Raw genomic sequence first — 17,805 nt, 5'->3', positions numbered from 1 at the left:
GCAGTGGTGTGACGATGGCTCACTGCAGCCTCGACCTTTATGCTCAAGCGATCTTCCCGCCTCAGCCTCTAAGTAGTTGGCACCACAGGCACATGCCACCACACCTCGCTAATTTGTGTGTGTGTGTGTAGAGACAGGGTTTTCCTGTGTTGTCCAGGCTGGTCCCAAACTCCTGGGCTCAAGTGATCCACTTGCTTCAGCCTCCCAACATGCTGGGATTACAGGCATGAGCCACCATGCCTGGTCCCATCAGTAATTTTTTTTTTTTTTTGATTTTTGGGTTTTTTGGAGACAGAATCTCACACTGTCTCCCAGGCTGGAGTGCAGTGGTGTGATCTTGGCTCACTGCAACCTCCGCCTCCTGGGTTCAAGCTATTCTCCTGCCTCAGCCTGCCAAGTAACTAGGATTACAGGTGCCCGCCACCACGCCTGGCTAATTTTGTATTTTTAGTAAAGATGGGGTTTCACCATGTTGGTCAAGCTGGTCTCAAACTCCTGACCTTAAGTGATCCACCCACCTTGGCCTCCCAAAGTGTTGGGATTACAGGCACAAACCACCATGTCCGGCCCCCATCAGTAATTTTTAAAGCTCCAATTTTTAAAGTCCCAATGTTAAATTTGATTATGTGGTTTCCTCACTATAAAGCTATCGTTTTTTCCTTTGTTATTCAAAAGTGACTCATCGCGATATATACTTTGAGACCACTAGTTTTAACAAGTCTTGTCTTAATCAGTTATGTGGATGGACGGAAAGTGGTGAATTTCTAATTCCATCATTTTAACATTTACTAGTTTGCTTTCTATTGTTACCAATAAGTTTTTCCTCCTCCCGTTTATGTAGTCCCTCATTTATTTATGTCAGCATAGACTCGCGGATTCTTCCTTCATTCCGTAAGTTATAATCCTTTACTATTATTATTTGTTTTGATGTTCAAATTGCCCATATTAGGCCAAGGGAAGCCCCTTCAGGCTGGCTGCTGTGCAAGATGGAGATTTTGAACACAGGACCACCCGGACTCTTCATGCCACCCCATTTCTCTGGGTGTAGACAGTGTTCAGGATATCCCTCATCTTTCCTCTCTTCCTGACGTGGGGGTGTGAGACGGTTCTCTGAACTCATGCACCTCTGCCTTCACTTCACCGTTAAAGGCAGACATGGTACAAAGAGCATCTTCCCTGAGAGTGTAGTGTCTCCCATAGTCTCAGCAAAACACAACCCCCAAAGACCGGCAAGAAAGCCTGGGAACCCCCATGCCAACGGAGGGATGAAGAGAGCGGGGCAAGGCTGGACGTGGAGCCTGCAGCCGGAGATGTGAAAGACGGTTTAGTAACAGATGTGCATGCTGCTCCAAAGGCGTAGACTAGACACGGGGACCCACAGCAGGGAAGCAGAGCGAGTTCCTGATCCATCTCCAGAACACCGCACAGGAAGGCCCGCGGAGGGAAGGTCGGCCACCTCTCGCAGGGCAGCGGCGCGTGGCTCTCGGCCTCCCACTCACAGCTGCTTGACACACTCCCCAGAAGTCATCTTCCCAAAGCTCTACCTTGTGTTGCCCAAAGAGCGGCCACAAGCCACTGGGGCTATTTATGCTTACAATTATGTGAATGAAAATTAAATAAAGCTGCAAATCCAGTCACACTAGCCACATCCCACGTGCTCCGCAGCTGCATGTGACCAGTGGCTACCATATCCGACAGCAGAGAACGGAACATTGACAGCATGACGAAAAGTTTCACTGGAGAGCACTGATCTAAAGCGTGCCCCTTATTTTCAAGACGGGAGCTCTACACCTTCTCAGCTTCCAAGCCTGCATCTCCCCGCAGCCTCTGCTCCCATCCTGGCTTCCCACCACACCACAAACAGCAAAACAAGCCGCTGACTTCTGCCTACGTAACGCTACTGCCTCAGCGCACCTGGGAAGCGGACCAGACTGCCACCCCTTTTGAGCAGAACCAATTGAGGGACAGCAGATGCCGGAAAAACTCTAAAAACAGAGCATAAATTTCCCTTTCGTAAAGGAAATTGACATCCGGAAGGGCGTCTCCGTCTTCCATGCAATCTCTCATCAATGGAGAAGGCGCCCACTTGAACCTGCACAGACCTTATTGAAGCAGCCCTGCGTGTCCACGTTTCCCGGTTGCCTCCCCACAACCTACTCCCCCACGGGAACCCCGACCCCTTGTCCTTTGTCTCACCTTTTCTCCACACCTTGCTGCCCTTTGGGGCGATGTAGAGGCTTCCAAATTCTTACTGCCTCTTTGACTCTCATTTCTTTGTGACTGCCAGGGCCTACTTACATCATCACACTGATTTTTCTCTTGTTGAGGTCTTTTATCAGTTTGTTGCTCAGGGCACCCAGCTGCTGAATCAAGCAGGGAAGAGGGATAAAGATTTTCCTCTGCTACACCTCCACATCCCCACCCCCCAGGCCTAAATCCTCCAGCCTTTCACGGTCGGTTCAGCACGGCTCCCCTCTCATTTCAGGTGAGGGCATCCTTCTCTCCACCTCACCCGCCCCACTGATGCCCAATGCTCCACACTCACATTTCACTTCTCTGCTCCCACAGAGCAGGGTTGAGCCTAGTGAGGCTCATGTCCCCAAAGACCTTGCTCATACAATGTAAATAAATAAATAAGGCTGGGCACAGAGGCTTATACCTGTAATCCCAGCACTTTGGGAGGTTAAGACAGGAGGATCACTTGAGCCTAGGAGTTCGGGACCAGCCTGGGCAACACAGTGAGACCCTGTCTCTACAAGAATAAATTTTAAAATGAGGCAGAAGGATCTCTTGAGCCCAGGAGGTCAAGGCTGCAATGAGTCGTGACTGCGCCACTGCACTCCTGCTTGGGTGACAAAAACAAGACCTTGCCTCAAAATAAATAAATATATAAAATATAATTATAAATAAACAAATAAGGCTGGGTGCAGTGGCTCATGCCTGCAATCCCAGCACTTAGGGAGGCCAAGGCGGGTGCATCACCTGAGGTCGGGAGGTTGAGACCAGCCTGGTCAATACGGTGAAACCCCATCTTTACTTAAAATACAAAAATTAGTTGGGCGTGATAGCAGGTACCTGTAATCCCAGCTACTCAAGAGGCTGAGGCAGGAGAATCGCTTGAACCTGGGAGGCGGAGGTTGCAGTGAGCCGAGATCACACCACTGCACTCCAGCCTGGGTGACAGAGCGAGACTCCATCTCAAAATAAAGAAAGAATAAATAAATAAATAAAATTAAACAAACAAGAGCATCACAACGCTCCAAAAACTTGGGTTCTGGGCTTGCTCCTGCTTTCTTCCAAGTCTCTGGTCCTCAGCTCCTCCATCAGAGAGGACCTTATGTCTATCTCACTAGACCCAGTGACATTCACAAAAACTTAATTCTAAAACAGTTACATCATAAAACCGTTTACATTTCATTCTTTTTCTTTTCTTAATCCCTGCAGTAACCACAGAGGAGATGCTGTGTCTGGAAAAAGATAAGTTGACCTCTGTCCTCGGGCGCATTCACACGACGAAACACAAGACGGAGAAATGGGGTCTGTTTGCATCGACACGCAGGGAAATTCAAAAACTCGGCTCAAAAATGCAGCTTTTCAATTAATCGTTAAATCATCTCTAACAAAACTTCACTCACGCACCAAAAAAATAAAAATAAAACTTCACTCACGAACCAGCCACAGCCATCTTGGGTGACATTTCAGAGATGAAATGAAACCAAGTGGAGAACGGAGCCCGTGAGACTGGGTCATAGGCCTCGAGTACGTATCAGTCTTCATGACAGAGTAAGAAGCTGTCGGAATAACCGCAGCGACAATCCACCTGAGTTTTGTCATTTGTGAAATCGGCATGAACTGGACCACCTCCTGCCCCAGCATTCAAATCTACCAGGTTATAAAAGGGGAGGTGAGCGGGGATGGAGAGCAAGTCTTATTACAAAAGAAGGTGATGCCACAAACAGGTGGTCACAATGCCGTACCTTGTTCACAACAGCATTCCTCTCACTGCCCTTTTTTTAGATAGGATCTCACCCTGTCACCCAGGCTGGAGCACAGTGGCATCATCATAGCTTACCTTGCCCTGCTGAGTGCAAATAATCTTCCCACATCAGCTCCCGAGGAGCTGGGACTAGAGGGTGCACCACGACAGGCAGCTCAGGGTCTCACCATGGTACCCGGGCTCTCTCAAACTCCGGGCGTCAAGTGATCCTCCCACCTCTGCCTCCCCAAATCCTGGGATTACAGGTGTGAGCCGCCACACCAGGCCCCCATTAGCCTTTTCAAAGAGATTGTTTTTGTTAAAGACCTTAATAAGTAGTACTGTTTCTGAGAAAATAAAATTAAACACTGACCTGGCTCTTCATTGCTTGTAAAGAGCTATCACTTTATTTACACTGCACGATGGCTTCTGCCAGTGTTGTCACTCCCGTTTTCCAGATGGGGAATCCAGGCTCACAGAAACCCCAAGACGTTCCCATACACGTGGCTACACAAAGCACAAAACAGGCCTCAAATACAGAGGGCCAAAGCTCTTCCTGCCGTTCTGCCTATTTCTAGAGTGACTACAAAGAGGACTGTTTCTTCACTATAAGGGCATACGCTGAGCCCGAGCCCTTTTGAAAATTAAAAAGGTGTCATACTCCTTCTAAGCACACTTTAAAAAGTGAGCAATGCAGGCCAGAAACAATGTAAGATCCCAAAACTGACCGAAACGATTCTTGTCCTCCCCCTCCCCATCCCTGGGGCTGCTTCCATGGACATCAGCACTTTCCCAAACACACGTGATGTAAAGAATCCCTCAAAGCATGCGCCAAAAATTTAGATTTCTCAGGACTTCTCCTAGTCTGGTGTGAATCTGAGAATCTGCTTTTTAAATAAGCAAACGATTTTCAATGATTTCTCGTTTTCAAGGCTCTGCCTCAGAGGTGGGACGCATCCAATCTGGAGGATTATGACCCTGCCCGACACCAGGGTGGCAACTGCAAACGTTGAGCACGTACGCGCAAATTCTGCCAAGGCTATTGCTATTTCGTATTGATCGCTGGCTATTTCGAATCTCTTGTAAAAGTTACTTGAAGACACTGGGTCCTCAACCCCTCCTATGTCTTATTATTATAAGCCCCTGTCCCACACCTCTTGTTATATCCTCTGGGGTGTTGCTCTGGAGGTGGGGAAGCAGGGCAGGCAGAGATGGGCGCTGAATAGAAGGCTACCACAACACACATTAACACACGGGGGAAATACAGTTATTCAACACTGAATAAACTTCTCCTAACCCTCAAAGATATGAGGGAATGGTAGCTATCCCGTAATTCCAACTTCAAAAGAGGAGTTCTAATTGGCCTGCAATCTATATTCCCAGCCAGATCCATTTCTTTTTCAGTGCTAACACTGCAATTTAAGTGTGAGTCAGTAACTTTGACATAAATGATGACTTTGCATCTTTTTCAAAACATTTGACTCACCTTTTATTAGGATTAACAATTCCTAAAAGCTTCCCTCATTGACAATTCAAATGCCAAATCATCAGAGAGACAAAGCAATGATGTGTGTCTACTAAGTTGCAATAAAAAAGACAGAAGCAAATAAAAGACAGGTACATATAAACGGGGGTAAATTTCATTTCCAGACTGACCTGCCGGAAGCTAGGAAGGAGCCCAGCTAGTCAGACATGTGTAAGCAAGGAACCACAAAATTAGCGCACACTTGAAACCCCCTTTCTGTACTTCTCCCAAACATGTTTATTTCTGGACTTCTGTTCCTTTTATTCCCTACTTCGCTACCTCTTTAAATGGGATCATGAAAATGCCAGCGGTCCCAGTAAATTCTGTCTCAAAAACCTTCTTCCCGTCATCCAAAATGGGAGAGAGGGTAAAAGACAAGTGTTTTGCTCAACATACATTTAGACATTAAGAGAATCAGTATGTTTACCCTTGAACAGATGAGCCATCTCCTCTTCCATTTTCCTTTGCTCTTACAGGAAGACAGATCGGGGTCTCTCTGGGCCAGAAGACTCAACTGAGGAATTGCTGGGTAAGAAAATCCTTCTGATAGACACTCCGATAAGAGCAGGCCTCTGCTCACCCTCCAGACTGACCATGGCAAGTGACTGGCTTTATTTCAGGGTGTAAAGGGAACCGGATGGTGTGGTAATTGGGTCATGATATTAAGAAACCTCCTTCTCCCACTTCCAGGATGACATCCACAGAGCCATGGCCACACCTGACCCATCCATGGGCCTGTGACAGCACCCTGCCAGGACCAGTGCTCCCTAATCCAATGGTACAGCGACGATGTACTCAATCACTTAAAAAGTTATCGGCTAGGCATGGTGGCTCATGCCTATAATCCCAATACTTTGGGAGGCCAAGGCCGGTGGATCACCTGAGGTTGGGAGTTCGAGACCAGCCTGACCAACATGGAGAAACCCCATCTCTACTAAAAATACAAAATTAGCCAGGAGTGGTGGCGCACGCCTGTAATCCCAGCTACTCGGGAGACTGAGGCAGGAGAATCGCTTGAATCTGGGAGGCGGAGGTTGTGGTGAGCCAAGATCACTCCATTGCACTCCAGCCTCAGTGACAGAGCAAAACACAGTCTCAAGAAAAAAAAAAAAAAAGTTATGGAGGGTAGTCACAAATCACCAAGGAAACTAATGATGGTTTCCAAAAAGAAGCATCTCTAGAATTTCCTTTTGGAGTTAGGTAACAGAATGGGAACTTGCTTTAAGAATGATATATTCCAAAGAAAAAATAATTCATTCATCCTTTCCCCTCATGACCCTGGGAGCTGCCTCCAATCCTTGTTCCTTGAGATACTTAAAGATGTTCAGGGAACCAACGTGACATCTGCATCCAATGCCGGGGGACGGTGGGGCTGAGCTGGCAAGTTTTTCCACCCATTTAAATACCAGCCCCCGAGAAGACCTCTTGGCCCCTCTCCTAAACCCACAGTTGAGGCAAAAATCAGTGGATAAGAGATAATTATGTAGTTTTTCGACCTGGACTAACTAGGCCAGGTCCCAGCCTGTTACATCATTCAGGTTAATCAAATGTAGTCAGGACTAGAGCATTCTGAAACTCCCGACTCAATTAAAAAGCACTTACCTTATCTATTAATGGCTCCTACAGGGTTGGGAGCACATCATCACTGGGGAGCAGACCCTCAAAGTGTATATATTACTTGTGCCCTTTTTTATGAAGGGATGTGATAGGATCATTTTCAAGAAGAAATTAAAGAAGACGATTAACCGTGTAATGCACAACTTTGATGCCCAGCACCCAGCAAGCTGAGACCCGCCCACTGGGATTTCTCAGAGGACCCACCTCAGTGCTGTTTTCCGTGTGCCTGAGGCCTGTCCAGCCACACAGCTCGGCCTCCACCCAGCCTCCTCTGGAATGTGCCACACCCTCCCTGCACAAACCGAGGTAGTGACAGAAGGACACGTTCTCCTCCTGCCCTCCCGTCACCTCCCGCCCCCATCTCTGCTGGATCCAGCAAGCAGCTTCATTTGAATCACCCATTAAGTGGGAGGCTGCTCCTGACTCTTCTCCAGCCTCCGCTGGTTCCCAGCTCTCGGCTCAGAAAAGGGCAGAGTCTTCCAGGCCTGCTGCTGGCAGTCCAGGAAGCCACCTCCTGAGCACACGATTCCAAGCTCCCAGTTTCCTAACCCTCCAATGGCAGGCGCACCGGGAACACATTTCCACTTGCACACATACGTGCATCAACAACACACTCACGTCTCACGCCGGAGAGAATTCAATCCAATAGAAATATAACAGTTGCAAGCCCGGCACGCCAGAACCATCTCCCCTTCTGAGCAAACCCTCATACACACTGCAGGAGTCTCTCGTGGTAAAGAGCCCTGCCCACCTGCCACCTCCTCCACCGTGCCTTTGCAATCGTCAGAGCCAGTGGTGGTAGTTCTGGTGCCCACCCTCACCAGCCGCCTGTCTCCCCTAAAGGTTTCAGGACCCCCCACCCTGAAGGAGACGGTGCCCCTACACATCCCAGCTCTATTTTGCAGGGGCCATAATTACCATCCGAGCATTCTTCATAATACCAGTCTAGTTCATAATAATCCGCTTCGATAAATTTCTGCATAGTCAGTGGTCTTGCAGAGGAAAGAATGGACTTTAGAGAGCCATCAGCGTCAAGTACAAGGCTGCCATGCCTCCCCGCCCTTCCAGAATACTGGGCAGAAGAACATCCCGACACACACCAGGATCAGGCTGTGCATTCTTAACGAGAGTCTGGAGCCAAAACAGGAAAGCAGGCAATGAAAAGAAAAATTCTATCAGGGAAGGAGGGAGTAGGAGGAGCAGAAAGCAAGGCAATTTGCAGAGCTACCGGAGACCCTGCAGCACTGCCAATAAAGCGGCACTGGACAGCAGCCCCGGGTGGGCGTAGCCAGGGTCGTCCTATCCAGACGCCCAGAGGGTGACGTCAGGGACACACACCACCACCGGCTGTCCCACTCAAGCCTCATCTTTCAATCTAACGGTTGCCATGGAAACTGGCTGGCTCTGAAAAATGATGCAGAGATGGAGGAAATGTCTTCCAAGGATGCTGGGAGCAGAGGCTGAGAGACGCCAGGCAGGGAGGACAGAGGGTGCAGGCAAGGAGAGACGGGGGGTCAGCATCATCATCACCTTCAACAAATGTAAGGACAAGCTTCTTTACCCTGCGCTGGGTCATGATAGAAGGAAGATTCTGATGTGAAATCTGCCACCTTTTAAAATCTATAAACATTACCGTTGGTTCCCTTCCCTCAACCTGATTTAACACATTAAACGTCTTTTATAATTTTTGACCACCACTTAAAGGAACTGTAACTCACTTAGAAAATGGAAGCATTTTTGTTTAGATGCACTACTGTGTTCATGCCTTTGCTCAAACTTCTAGAAAAACAGCCTGTCACATGCAAATAGAGGAGAGTGCCAGCACAAAGGGCTTTCCTGGACACTTACATGTGTAACCAAGGTGCAGAAATGCACACCAGCAGGAAGCAGCCCAGCTGCAGGAAGGTAGCTGCCTCCGGCGAAGGGGTGAGGAAATGGGGCTTTAAGACGTTCCTTATAAATGCACCTGTGTGCTTTATTTCCCTAAAAAATACAGTTAATATAAGTTCTAAATGTCTGACATGTTTGAAAGATTCATAATAAAACAAGGTATGGATAAGAAGACCTATTCTAGACTAAGCTATGGGTTGAATTTCATTCCCTAGAGCCAGGTCTTAAGCCCAGCGCTACTGGCGTTTGAGGTAGATGATTCTCGTTGTGAAAGGCTGTTCCGAGCATCGCAGGACGTTCAGCGGCAGCCCTGGCACCCACCCACCAAACGCAGGCAGCACTTCTCTGTACCCCCAAGACGTGACAACCAAAATGTCTCCGGGAATTGCCAAATGTCCCCTGGAGGCAGAATTGCCTGGTGAGAACCCTGCCCGAAACCAAAACAACTTCCTTTCTTCACTGGCCTCTCAGCCAGGTACTGTAAGAATCTGTTGGTGTCAACAGTAGCACTTATACAAATTGTGTGTGTGTGCATGTGTGTGTGTGTCTGCTTCTGTGTGTAAAATGGAAAATTAAAAGGAAAATCACATAGACACACGCATCTTACATATAGAATCTTAGATGGAATCTATATTTGTACCGATCCATCTCAATCTTCCTAAATCACTGGAAGCTGAAGAGTCTGTCACGCTGTGTTGTGAGGTCCCCAAAGAAATCTCTCTCTGCTCTGGGGTAGCCTTTCCGCATGTCAGGGCCATATCTGGCCCTCTTCATCAGGCCTTGCTGGCATGCCTGGGCAGGAAAGCACATCAGACCTTCCCACATGCCAGGTGGCTGGACGACCCCATTTGGCCCAGCCTTTAGTGAGAGCAGATCCTGTCCCCCTGTGGATTGTAGGGACCCAACCCTTTGGCACTACGGATAACAGAGCCTCAAGTCCCAGAGGGAGAAGGGAAGTTAAAGGCAGGGGCCCAAACCAAAAGCAGACAAAGGAAACGTCCTGCATGGGGCAGAGGAACTGCTGATGTTGACGATGAATTTTGGCTAAAATTGTTAACAGGGTGAAAAGTCCAGAAAATGCAGGGACAAGGGAATGACACCATGCCCAGCCACGGTGTCCTCTGGCTGCCACTCATTCCCTGGAGGACCTGTGGCCCTCTGGCCTCATCTCTTCCCCCCCCAAGGCACCCCCAGCCCAACTGCACATTCTTTCTGGTCAAAGCGGGTGTCAGCCTGCCTCACTTACCTCACTCCCTCTCCCTGATCCCAACCTGAGGATACATTTCGGTCTTCCAGGACGTGTGCGCATTTGAAGTCAGCAGACAATGACCTTTGTCCCTTTCTCATCACTGCTCCTGCCGTCTGCTCCCTCTAGTCTTTCATCTCATCCTATCTCTGACCACGATGGGGCCTCTCAAGAGCCCCACGGCAAACCACCAAACAGCCCCTTCAGATGTTCACCTCAAGACAGGTTCACCTCAAGACGTTCACAACAGAGGCCGGAGTCCGAGTTTTTCTGAGGGTTTGTTTAAAGTTCCTTAAGGTATTTACAAAAAGATGATGGGCATTATAAACAGGCAAATAGTTAACAACCACCTCCTGAAACATCAGCAGTGTTTACCAGTTACATCCAATCAGGGTGGGGGAGGTCGAATAAGAATTTGCAAAATGATTTAATAAAGGAACCGGAGGGCTGGCTGCATGGGCTCATGCCTGTGCTTCTACCACTTTGGGAGGCCAAGAAGCAAGGAGAGTTTGAGGCCGGGAGTTCGAGACCAACCTGGGCAACACAGCCAAACTTCACCTCTACAAAAAAATTTTTTAAACCAGCCAGGCATGGTGGTAACATGCCTGTAGTCCCAGCTACCTGGGAGGCTGAGGCTGGAGGATCACTTGAGCCAGGAGTTCAAAGTTGCAGAGAGACGTGATCGTGCCACTGCACTGCAGCCAGGATGGCAGAGTGAGACCCTACTTCAAAAACTAAAAAAAATAAAACAGAGGAACAGGAAATGCAAACTCCCAAAGCATCGTATGAAAGCCAGACAAGCTTCCCAGTGGCTGAACACACGGAGGCTCCCGCAGCTACACGGCTCTTCACCTGCATCCTTTGCAGTATCCTTCGTAGTAAACCAGTAAAGGCTTTAAAAACATATGCTTCTGAGACAATGGTATCTACAAAACTATGGATGGTACAAGAGCTTCACCTGATATGGAAGAGGATCCCACTGCTGAGGTCAGAAAAACCAAGTACTAATAACTCTGGAGGAATGGCAAGAGGAGCGGGTGATCTGCAACACTGCTTCTCACCAAGAACAAGGGCATCAGCTGCTGAGGCAGCATCTCGATACTTGTCTTAAGGGTGAGAGTCGATGGAAGGCATTCTCTCCTCTTTGTTGAGATGAAATGGTTTCCAGACCAGGGACACAGTGTAGTCGGTGCATAAAGCAGTGAACTTGGGATACGAGAATTTTTTACAGAGCAGAATCTTTCTTACTCAGAAGAACTAACCACCTAAGTTCCTGGAGCCAAAGTATGAGAGAGTTCTTCCGAGAACATTTCATTCACGGTTGCAGCATTTTTGATCTTCCTCGAACACATATCAACAAATTTGACAGAATTGGGGATGGGGAGCGCTGGCTGCATTAATCCAGGGGATTTCAAACTTATGCACACACAGTGTTGTCCCTCCTGGGAAAAGGGTTTCAGCGCCTCGCGGGTGTTCCTCCTTACGGCCCAGCTAAACATCAGGCCCACCAGCTTATGTTCCACGTGCGGAAATCGGATGGTTGTTCAGTACAATGTGTAATATTCATCGTCTTGAGAAGACTGATGCTTCTGAAGAACACCATGAAAGTTGAGGAACTGACCACATTTGGAAAAGTTGTATCTACTTACAGAAAAGTAAATGAGATGTAAATAAAATCCAGTAACATCAACATGTTTTTGAGTTTCAGCAACTGAAAATTATGCTAATGCATGAAAATGTAATGGATAAATTTTTTATTGTTTATAAATCATATCAAAGATCTTTGTTCAAAAATGCACAAAACTTTTGTTTTTTGGTTTTTTTTTTTTGAGATGGAGTCTCGCTCTGTTGTCCAAGCTGGAGTGCAGAGGCACGATCTTGGCCCACTGCAACCTCTGACCACAGGGTCAAGCGATTCTCATGCCTGCACCTCCCGAGTAGCTGGGATTACAGGTGCATGCCACCACATCCAGCTAATTTTTTGTATTTTCAGTACAGGTGAGATTTCACCTTGTTGGCCAGTCTGGTCACAAACTCCTGACCTCGAGTGATCCTCCCGCCTCGGCCTCCCAAAGTGCTGGGATTATAAGCATGAGCCACCAGGCTCAGCTCCCTTTGCCCATTCTTAACTAGGCAGTTGTGAAATTTTCAAAACTGCATGTAACTTTTTGGAAGAAAATACATACTAACATGTTAAAGTAGCTCCTTTGGGGAGGAGAGGAGGTGGAAGGTCACAACTGTGTGTCTTACTTACAGACTGCCAGCCATTTTACCAATCAATCAGCATGTGTTACTTACGTAATTAAAAAAATAAAAATGCAGTGAATATTACTCAAATATAATTGACAGAGAAAAAACTGACATTCTATGAAATTTAGCACAATTGAAGAAATACAACAGTTCAGCAGTGTTCAATGGGTCCCAAAAGTTCTATAAAAGATTAGCTTTCACTAGAAACCTCTCACTGAAACCCTAGCCATCTCTTTGCACATTCTCTCCACATATAATTTTATACGTAACAGAATCAAGAAACAAATATATTTTAATGAAATAATCCGATTTACTTAGAACAATATGTTCTCAAATTATAAGAAAGAATTTTGTTAAAGTTAAAAAAAAAAAGACAAGGATACAAATCTCTTATCTGCTTGCTTTTTGTTTTGATAGAAACCCTTTACACAAAGCTTGGCACATTTACCTTACAGCACTACGAATCTGTTTAACATTTTATCCCTACCCCATTACCATAAAACGAGTAAAACATAACAGATTTCATAGTTAGGAGTATGGGCTTTTGGAGTCAGACGGTCTGAGGTTTGTTCGGGCTCTTTGTTTTCCATGTCTGTGACCTTGTTAGACACATCAGTCTCATCTGCTAAATGGGGGTGATTATAACACATTCCACAGAGACAGGTGAAGCTATAATCAATTCGTGTATGACAGAGCACTCAGCACAGCGCCTGGGGCAAAGTGGGTTTACAATAAATGTTAGCTGTGTTCATCTTCATCACTCTAATTCTTTTTTTTTTTAAGGGGGGGGAATTATCAGGAAATAATTAAAAAGAGGGTACAAATTCCTCAGCTTTAATTAGGGAAATGAGGTTGAAATGCCATTTATAAGCTTTTCCCAGCATAACTGATTCAAAGGCACTGAGCTCACAGCAATGAGCAGGAGTAACAGGTGGGGTGAGGCAGAGTGAGACCACTTCTAAACAGTGACAACACGTGACTGGGCACAGCTCATGTTAAGTCCAAGGGCAGCACATATCCAATTCACTTTTTAAGAAAATGGGGAAGAAACAAAACAATGTGTAAAATAAGCACAAAGGAAACAGCATCGTTTAGGGGTGATTTTTATGAGCTTCGAGCAATTTCAAAGTGAACTACACCAAAACTATTTTATATGCTTGGAAAGACAAAGTAATCTGTCCGCAGCTCTGCAGAGTTTCACAATTAAAACTCGTCTATCTGACATCAAATCCACTTTCCTTCACACAAGAGTCCCGGCGCTCCTGAGGTGTAGTTACAGCCCCTCCTCAGCCCAGGTTCACTGCAGCTGAGAAAGCAGCCTCCTCCCTAACACGACCCTAGGCTCCTCCATCACTGCCACCAGAAAGTCAGGACTAAGAACAGGTCCCAGGAGCAGTCTCAGGCAAGCCTCGCGGCCACCTGGTCAGCCGGTCCTTAGCCACCTGCTTCAGCCGCCCCGCTCAGGAAGTGCCGACTGTATTCCAGGCGTTCAGTACTTCATATTTCACTTAATCTCAGACTCCTGCGACCTAACGACCCTCCCACGGTGGAGACAAGGAAAGGGGTCTTAGGGGTTTAAGTCACTTGCCAGGACTGCATACCAAAAGCATCTGGATATGAACCGGAAACGATCCCCGTCCTCAGCCTTTTCCACTTCTCAGTAAGTGAACGAGAAAGCATCCAAGGATTATTTGCTAATGGAATTTGAATGAAGAAAAAGAAGAGGTACAATGAAAGAAGATAAAGACAAGTTAGCACCTTACAGAGAAAGCAAATTGAGAAGCTTTGTTCAGAAAAAGAACAAAATAAAGGACGAGGAAAGTAAGAGTTAAACTGAAAATATCTTTGTCACTTCAGGATATTAAAAACAAACAAACAGAAGCAGCTCTTTCCAGCTCTGTCACCGAGCGGCTCCAAAGGACGGCCTCTGACCCATCAGCAGCAAGTCAACGTTCTGGTGCCCAGGTTTAGGTTAGACCTTAACAGGGCTCCTTGTGGAGCTGCCGATTCCATTCCACATCCTGGGGCAGGGAAAAATCAAGAGGGACCTGCAAACACCAGGTTTCCAGAAAGCAAAGACCGCTTCAGGAGGTCTGGGGTAGAAGAGATAAGGGACATAAAAGCCATGTTTTTTGTTTTTTTTGAAACAGTCTCACTCTTTCTGCCCAGGCTGGAGTGCAGTGGTGCGATCTCGGCTCACTACAACCTCCGCCTCCTGGGTTCAAGCGATTCTCCTGCCTCGACCTCCAGAATAGCTGGGACTACAGGCACGCGCCACCATGCCCGGTTAATTTTTTGTATCTTTAGTAGATACGGGGTTTCACCATGTTAGCCAGGATGGTCTCAATCTCCTGACCTCGTGATCTACCCGCCTCAGCCTCCCACAGTGCTGGGATTACAGGCGTGAGCCATCCGCCCGGCCCCTGTAAGAGCCATCTTAAAAGGACTACCATGCACTGTGTTGTGACAATTTGAACATCCAAAAGAGAACAGAGTTAATAATGGCGAAAGGAGACAAGCTGAGTCTGCAAAGCCCATGAATCGTCAATGAATATCAAATGAAAGGAGCACCAAGTGCAACAAGGGAAGGGGGAATATATTGGAAGTTATTTTTAATCCATTTTAGGAAGCAGCAGAGGTGGGTGTGTATGACAGCTCAGTTTCTGCCACTAATACCTTTTATAAAACAGCGTACAAATGTGTCTCTGAGGAGGATGGCTCTGAACAAGCCAACCATACAAGGAAGGAGGAAGCAAGGCTCCAAAACAGAAAGGCCTGACGTTCTGCACAGACTGCATTCAGGTGGGAGCTGGGTGATCTGTAAAATGACGGATTCACCGGAGGGCCCACGGGAGCACTGACTGCCCACACTGGGGCCCCAAATTCCTGGAAGATAAAAGCTCAATGAACACTGCTCATGATACCAGTAAGACACTGACAAACTCTGTATGTGTTCTCAAACATGTTCCAGGTGAGTGCGCCATTTGGATGGGACACTGGGTCACAAGCGCATTAGCCAAATATAAAGAATTTGTCATTTCAGGAAAAGACGCCAGGTTGAAGGTGGCCCCTCCAAAGATAATGTTCACCAGGAAACTGTGAAGATGTAAAAAGGGTCTTTGCAGGTAGAATTCATTTTCTTCTTTGTTTTGTTTTGTTTTTTTAAGACAGAGTCTCGCTCTGTCACCCAGGCTGGAGTACGGCGGCGCCCTCTCAGCTCACTGTAACCTCCGCCTCCCAGGTTCAGTGACTCCTCCTGAGCAGCTGGGAGGCATAAGCCACCATGCCCGGCTAATGTTTTGTATTTTTGGGAGAGATGGGGTTTTGCCATGTTAGCCAGGCTGGCCTCGAACTCTTGACCTCAAGTGATCCGCCTGCCTTGGCCTCCCAAAGTGCTGGGATTACAGGTGTGAGCCACCACGCTTGGCCCTGCCGGTGTAATTCACTTAAAAGTCTTGAGATTGGCCGGGCGTGGTGGCTCACGCCTATAATCCAAGCACTTTGGAGGCTAAGGTGGGTGGATCACCTGAGGTCGGGAGTTCAAGACCAGCCTGACCAAGATGGTGAAACCCCGTCTTTAAAAAAAAAAAAAAAAAAGTCAAGATGGCAACATCCTGGATCGAGGTGGGCCCTAAATCCAATGACAAGTGTCTTCAGAAGAGAAGAGCAGAAAAGGCCCACAGAGGAGAGGGCAACGTGAAGACAGAGCAGAGCCTGGAGGGATGAGGCCACAAGCCAAGGAATGCCGAGGATGGCCGGCAGCCACCAGAAACCGCAAGAGGGGCAGGGAACGGCTCTCCTTCGGAGCGTCCAGAAGGAACCAGCAGTGCCAACACCTTGACTTTGAACTTCTGACCTCCAGAACTGTGAGAGAATAAATTTGGTCTTACGCCACCAAGTTTGTGGTAATTTGTTATGGCAGCCCCAGGAATCTAACATAGCTGCTGAGATCACACTTTCTTTAATATCTGTTCAGGTTACTAGATCACTGGAAAAATATAAAATAGGTTCAGAAGTCACAAAGAAATGACTCAAACCCACAGCACTGATGCTTATGTTATGCGTTATCAGGAGTTTTGCTGTCACTGCTACAAGACCTACATGTTCTCTTTTGTATTTAAGAGAATCTAACAGATTTGGTCTGTGATGTTAAGGCAGGGCTAAGTCAATGTATTTGTAACCAAATTTAAATGTTTAAAAGAATTTAATAATAAGTTACTTGGTAGCTGTATGAGTATATATTTCAATTTACGTAGTACATGAAAAAGAGGAACGAACACTGACAATGAGTGATAAACGATATAAACAATGCCGTGATGAGTCTGTCCGAGTCTCAGACCTCACAGACCTGCCACATCCCACCTGCCCCGCGCCTCGCAGGTGATCAGCATGGGCATGCCGGGGCCCCGATGTGGCTGAACAAAACCACCTCCAGTTCCCACTCGTCCTCAGTGCTCCTCCTTCCTGCTGGCACGCAGAGCCCTCGGAGGTCCCAATTCCCCTCTGGAACCTGCTCCCAGTCAGAGCTTTCCTCCCTGTTGGTCAGGGCACCTGTATGCCAGGGTAGCCAAGGAGGCCGCAGTGGAAGAGAAGACCTGGAAGAGGCTTCCGAACCTTCTGTCCTTGAGGGGCCATGGGGCTCATGCGAAAGACAGCCTTGAAAGCAGGCCTGCCTTCCACTTGCTTCAGAAAGGGACTGAACAGGGTGCTTCTTTCTGCAGAGTTCTCTTTCTGATCTTTGTTTTTTAAAACGTTGCTGCTGCCAGTCACAGCACCCACGGCAGAAGGCAGGCTGCTAATGAACAGCTTGCTGTCAGCTACCCCTCCCAAACCATCTTCTCCTCATTTCAGACACAGAAGCAGGCACCCACCCACCTCCAGGGGAAGGTAGGGGAACAAAGCCCGGCTTTTACAGAGCACATCCAGAAGCAGGGAGACGGCATTCAGCAGAGCACTCAGGAGCCAACGCGCATCCTGGCCTCCATGCAGTTCCCATTACCATCAGCCTTACCTAAGGACAGAGAGAAGGAAGAGCTGGGTGTGTGGGGGCAGCAGTACACAGCTGCACAGTTCTGAGCTGCCTCCTCCCAGCCTGGGAGGCTGAATGGGAAATCTCACTCCCATGTCCAGCAGGTCACGCGGCAGGTGCCACAGGCCTCAGCACACAAGTAAACCAGAAGCTTGAACGGCCCCGGATTCCACTCATGCCAAAAGTCAGCTGCACCACAGTAGCCTGAGCCCATCACGGGGGTGGAATGTTAGTGAGCTGTCATGTCAGTTTCCCACCTGAGTCCGTTCCAG

The 17,805-nt window shown here is 47.6% G+C and overlaps 1 protein-coding gene across 11 annotated transcripts in view; it reads right to left on the bottom strand.

The window, feature by feature from the left end:
- TRAK1 (trafficking kinesin protein 1) overlaps positions 1-17,805 on the bottom strand; it is a 200,575-nt gene that overhangs the window by 67,234 nt on the left and 115,536 nt on the right. The window contains exon 1 of one of the 11 annotated variants that reach the window (XM_032264175.1): positions 8,037-8,950. The exons of 8 other annotated variants lie outside the window; for them this stretch is intronic. In XM_032264175.1, the coding sequence (XP_032120066.1) occupies positions 8,037-8,100 (64 nt within the window). In that variant the 5' untranslated portion in view covers positions 8,101-8,950. Of the gene's footprint in view, positions 1-8,036; positions 8,951-17,805 lie in introns of those variants that run through there. 2 more of the 11 variants (XM_032264178.1, XM_032264179.1) reach the window with 2 other exon arrangements.

The sequence above is a fragment of the Sapajus apella genome, unplaced genomic scaffold (assembly GCF_009761245.1).
Source record: "Sapajus apella isolate SASKATOON/1434 unplaced genomic scaffold, GSC_monkey_1.0 scaffold143, whole genome shotgun sequence".
Taxonomy (NCBI): domain Eukaryota; kingdom Metazoa; phylum Chordata; class Mammalia; order Primates; family Cebidae; genus Sapajus; species Sapajus apella.
This window is presented reverse-complemented; position numbering and strand designations above follow the sequence as displayed.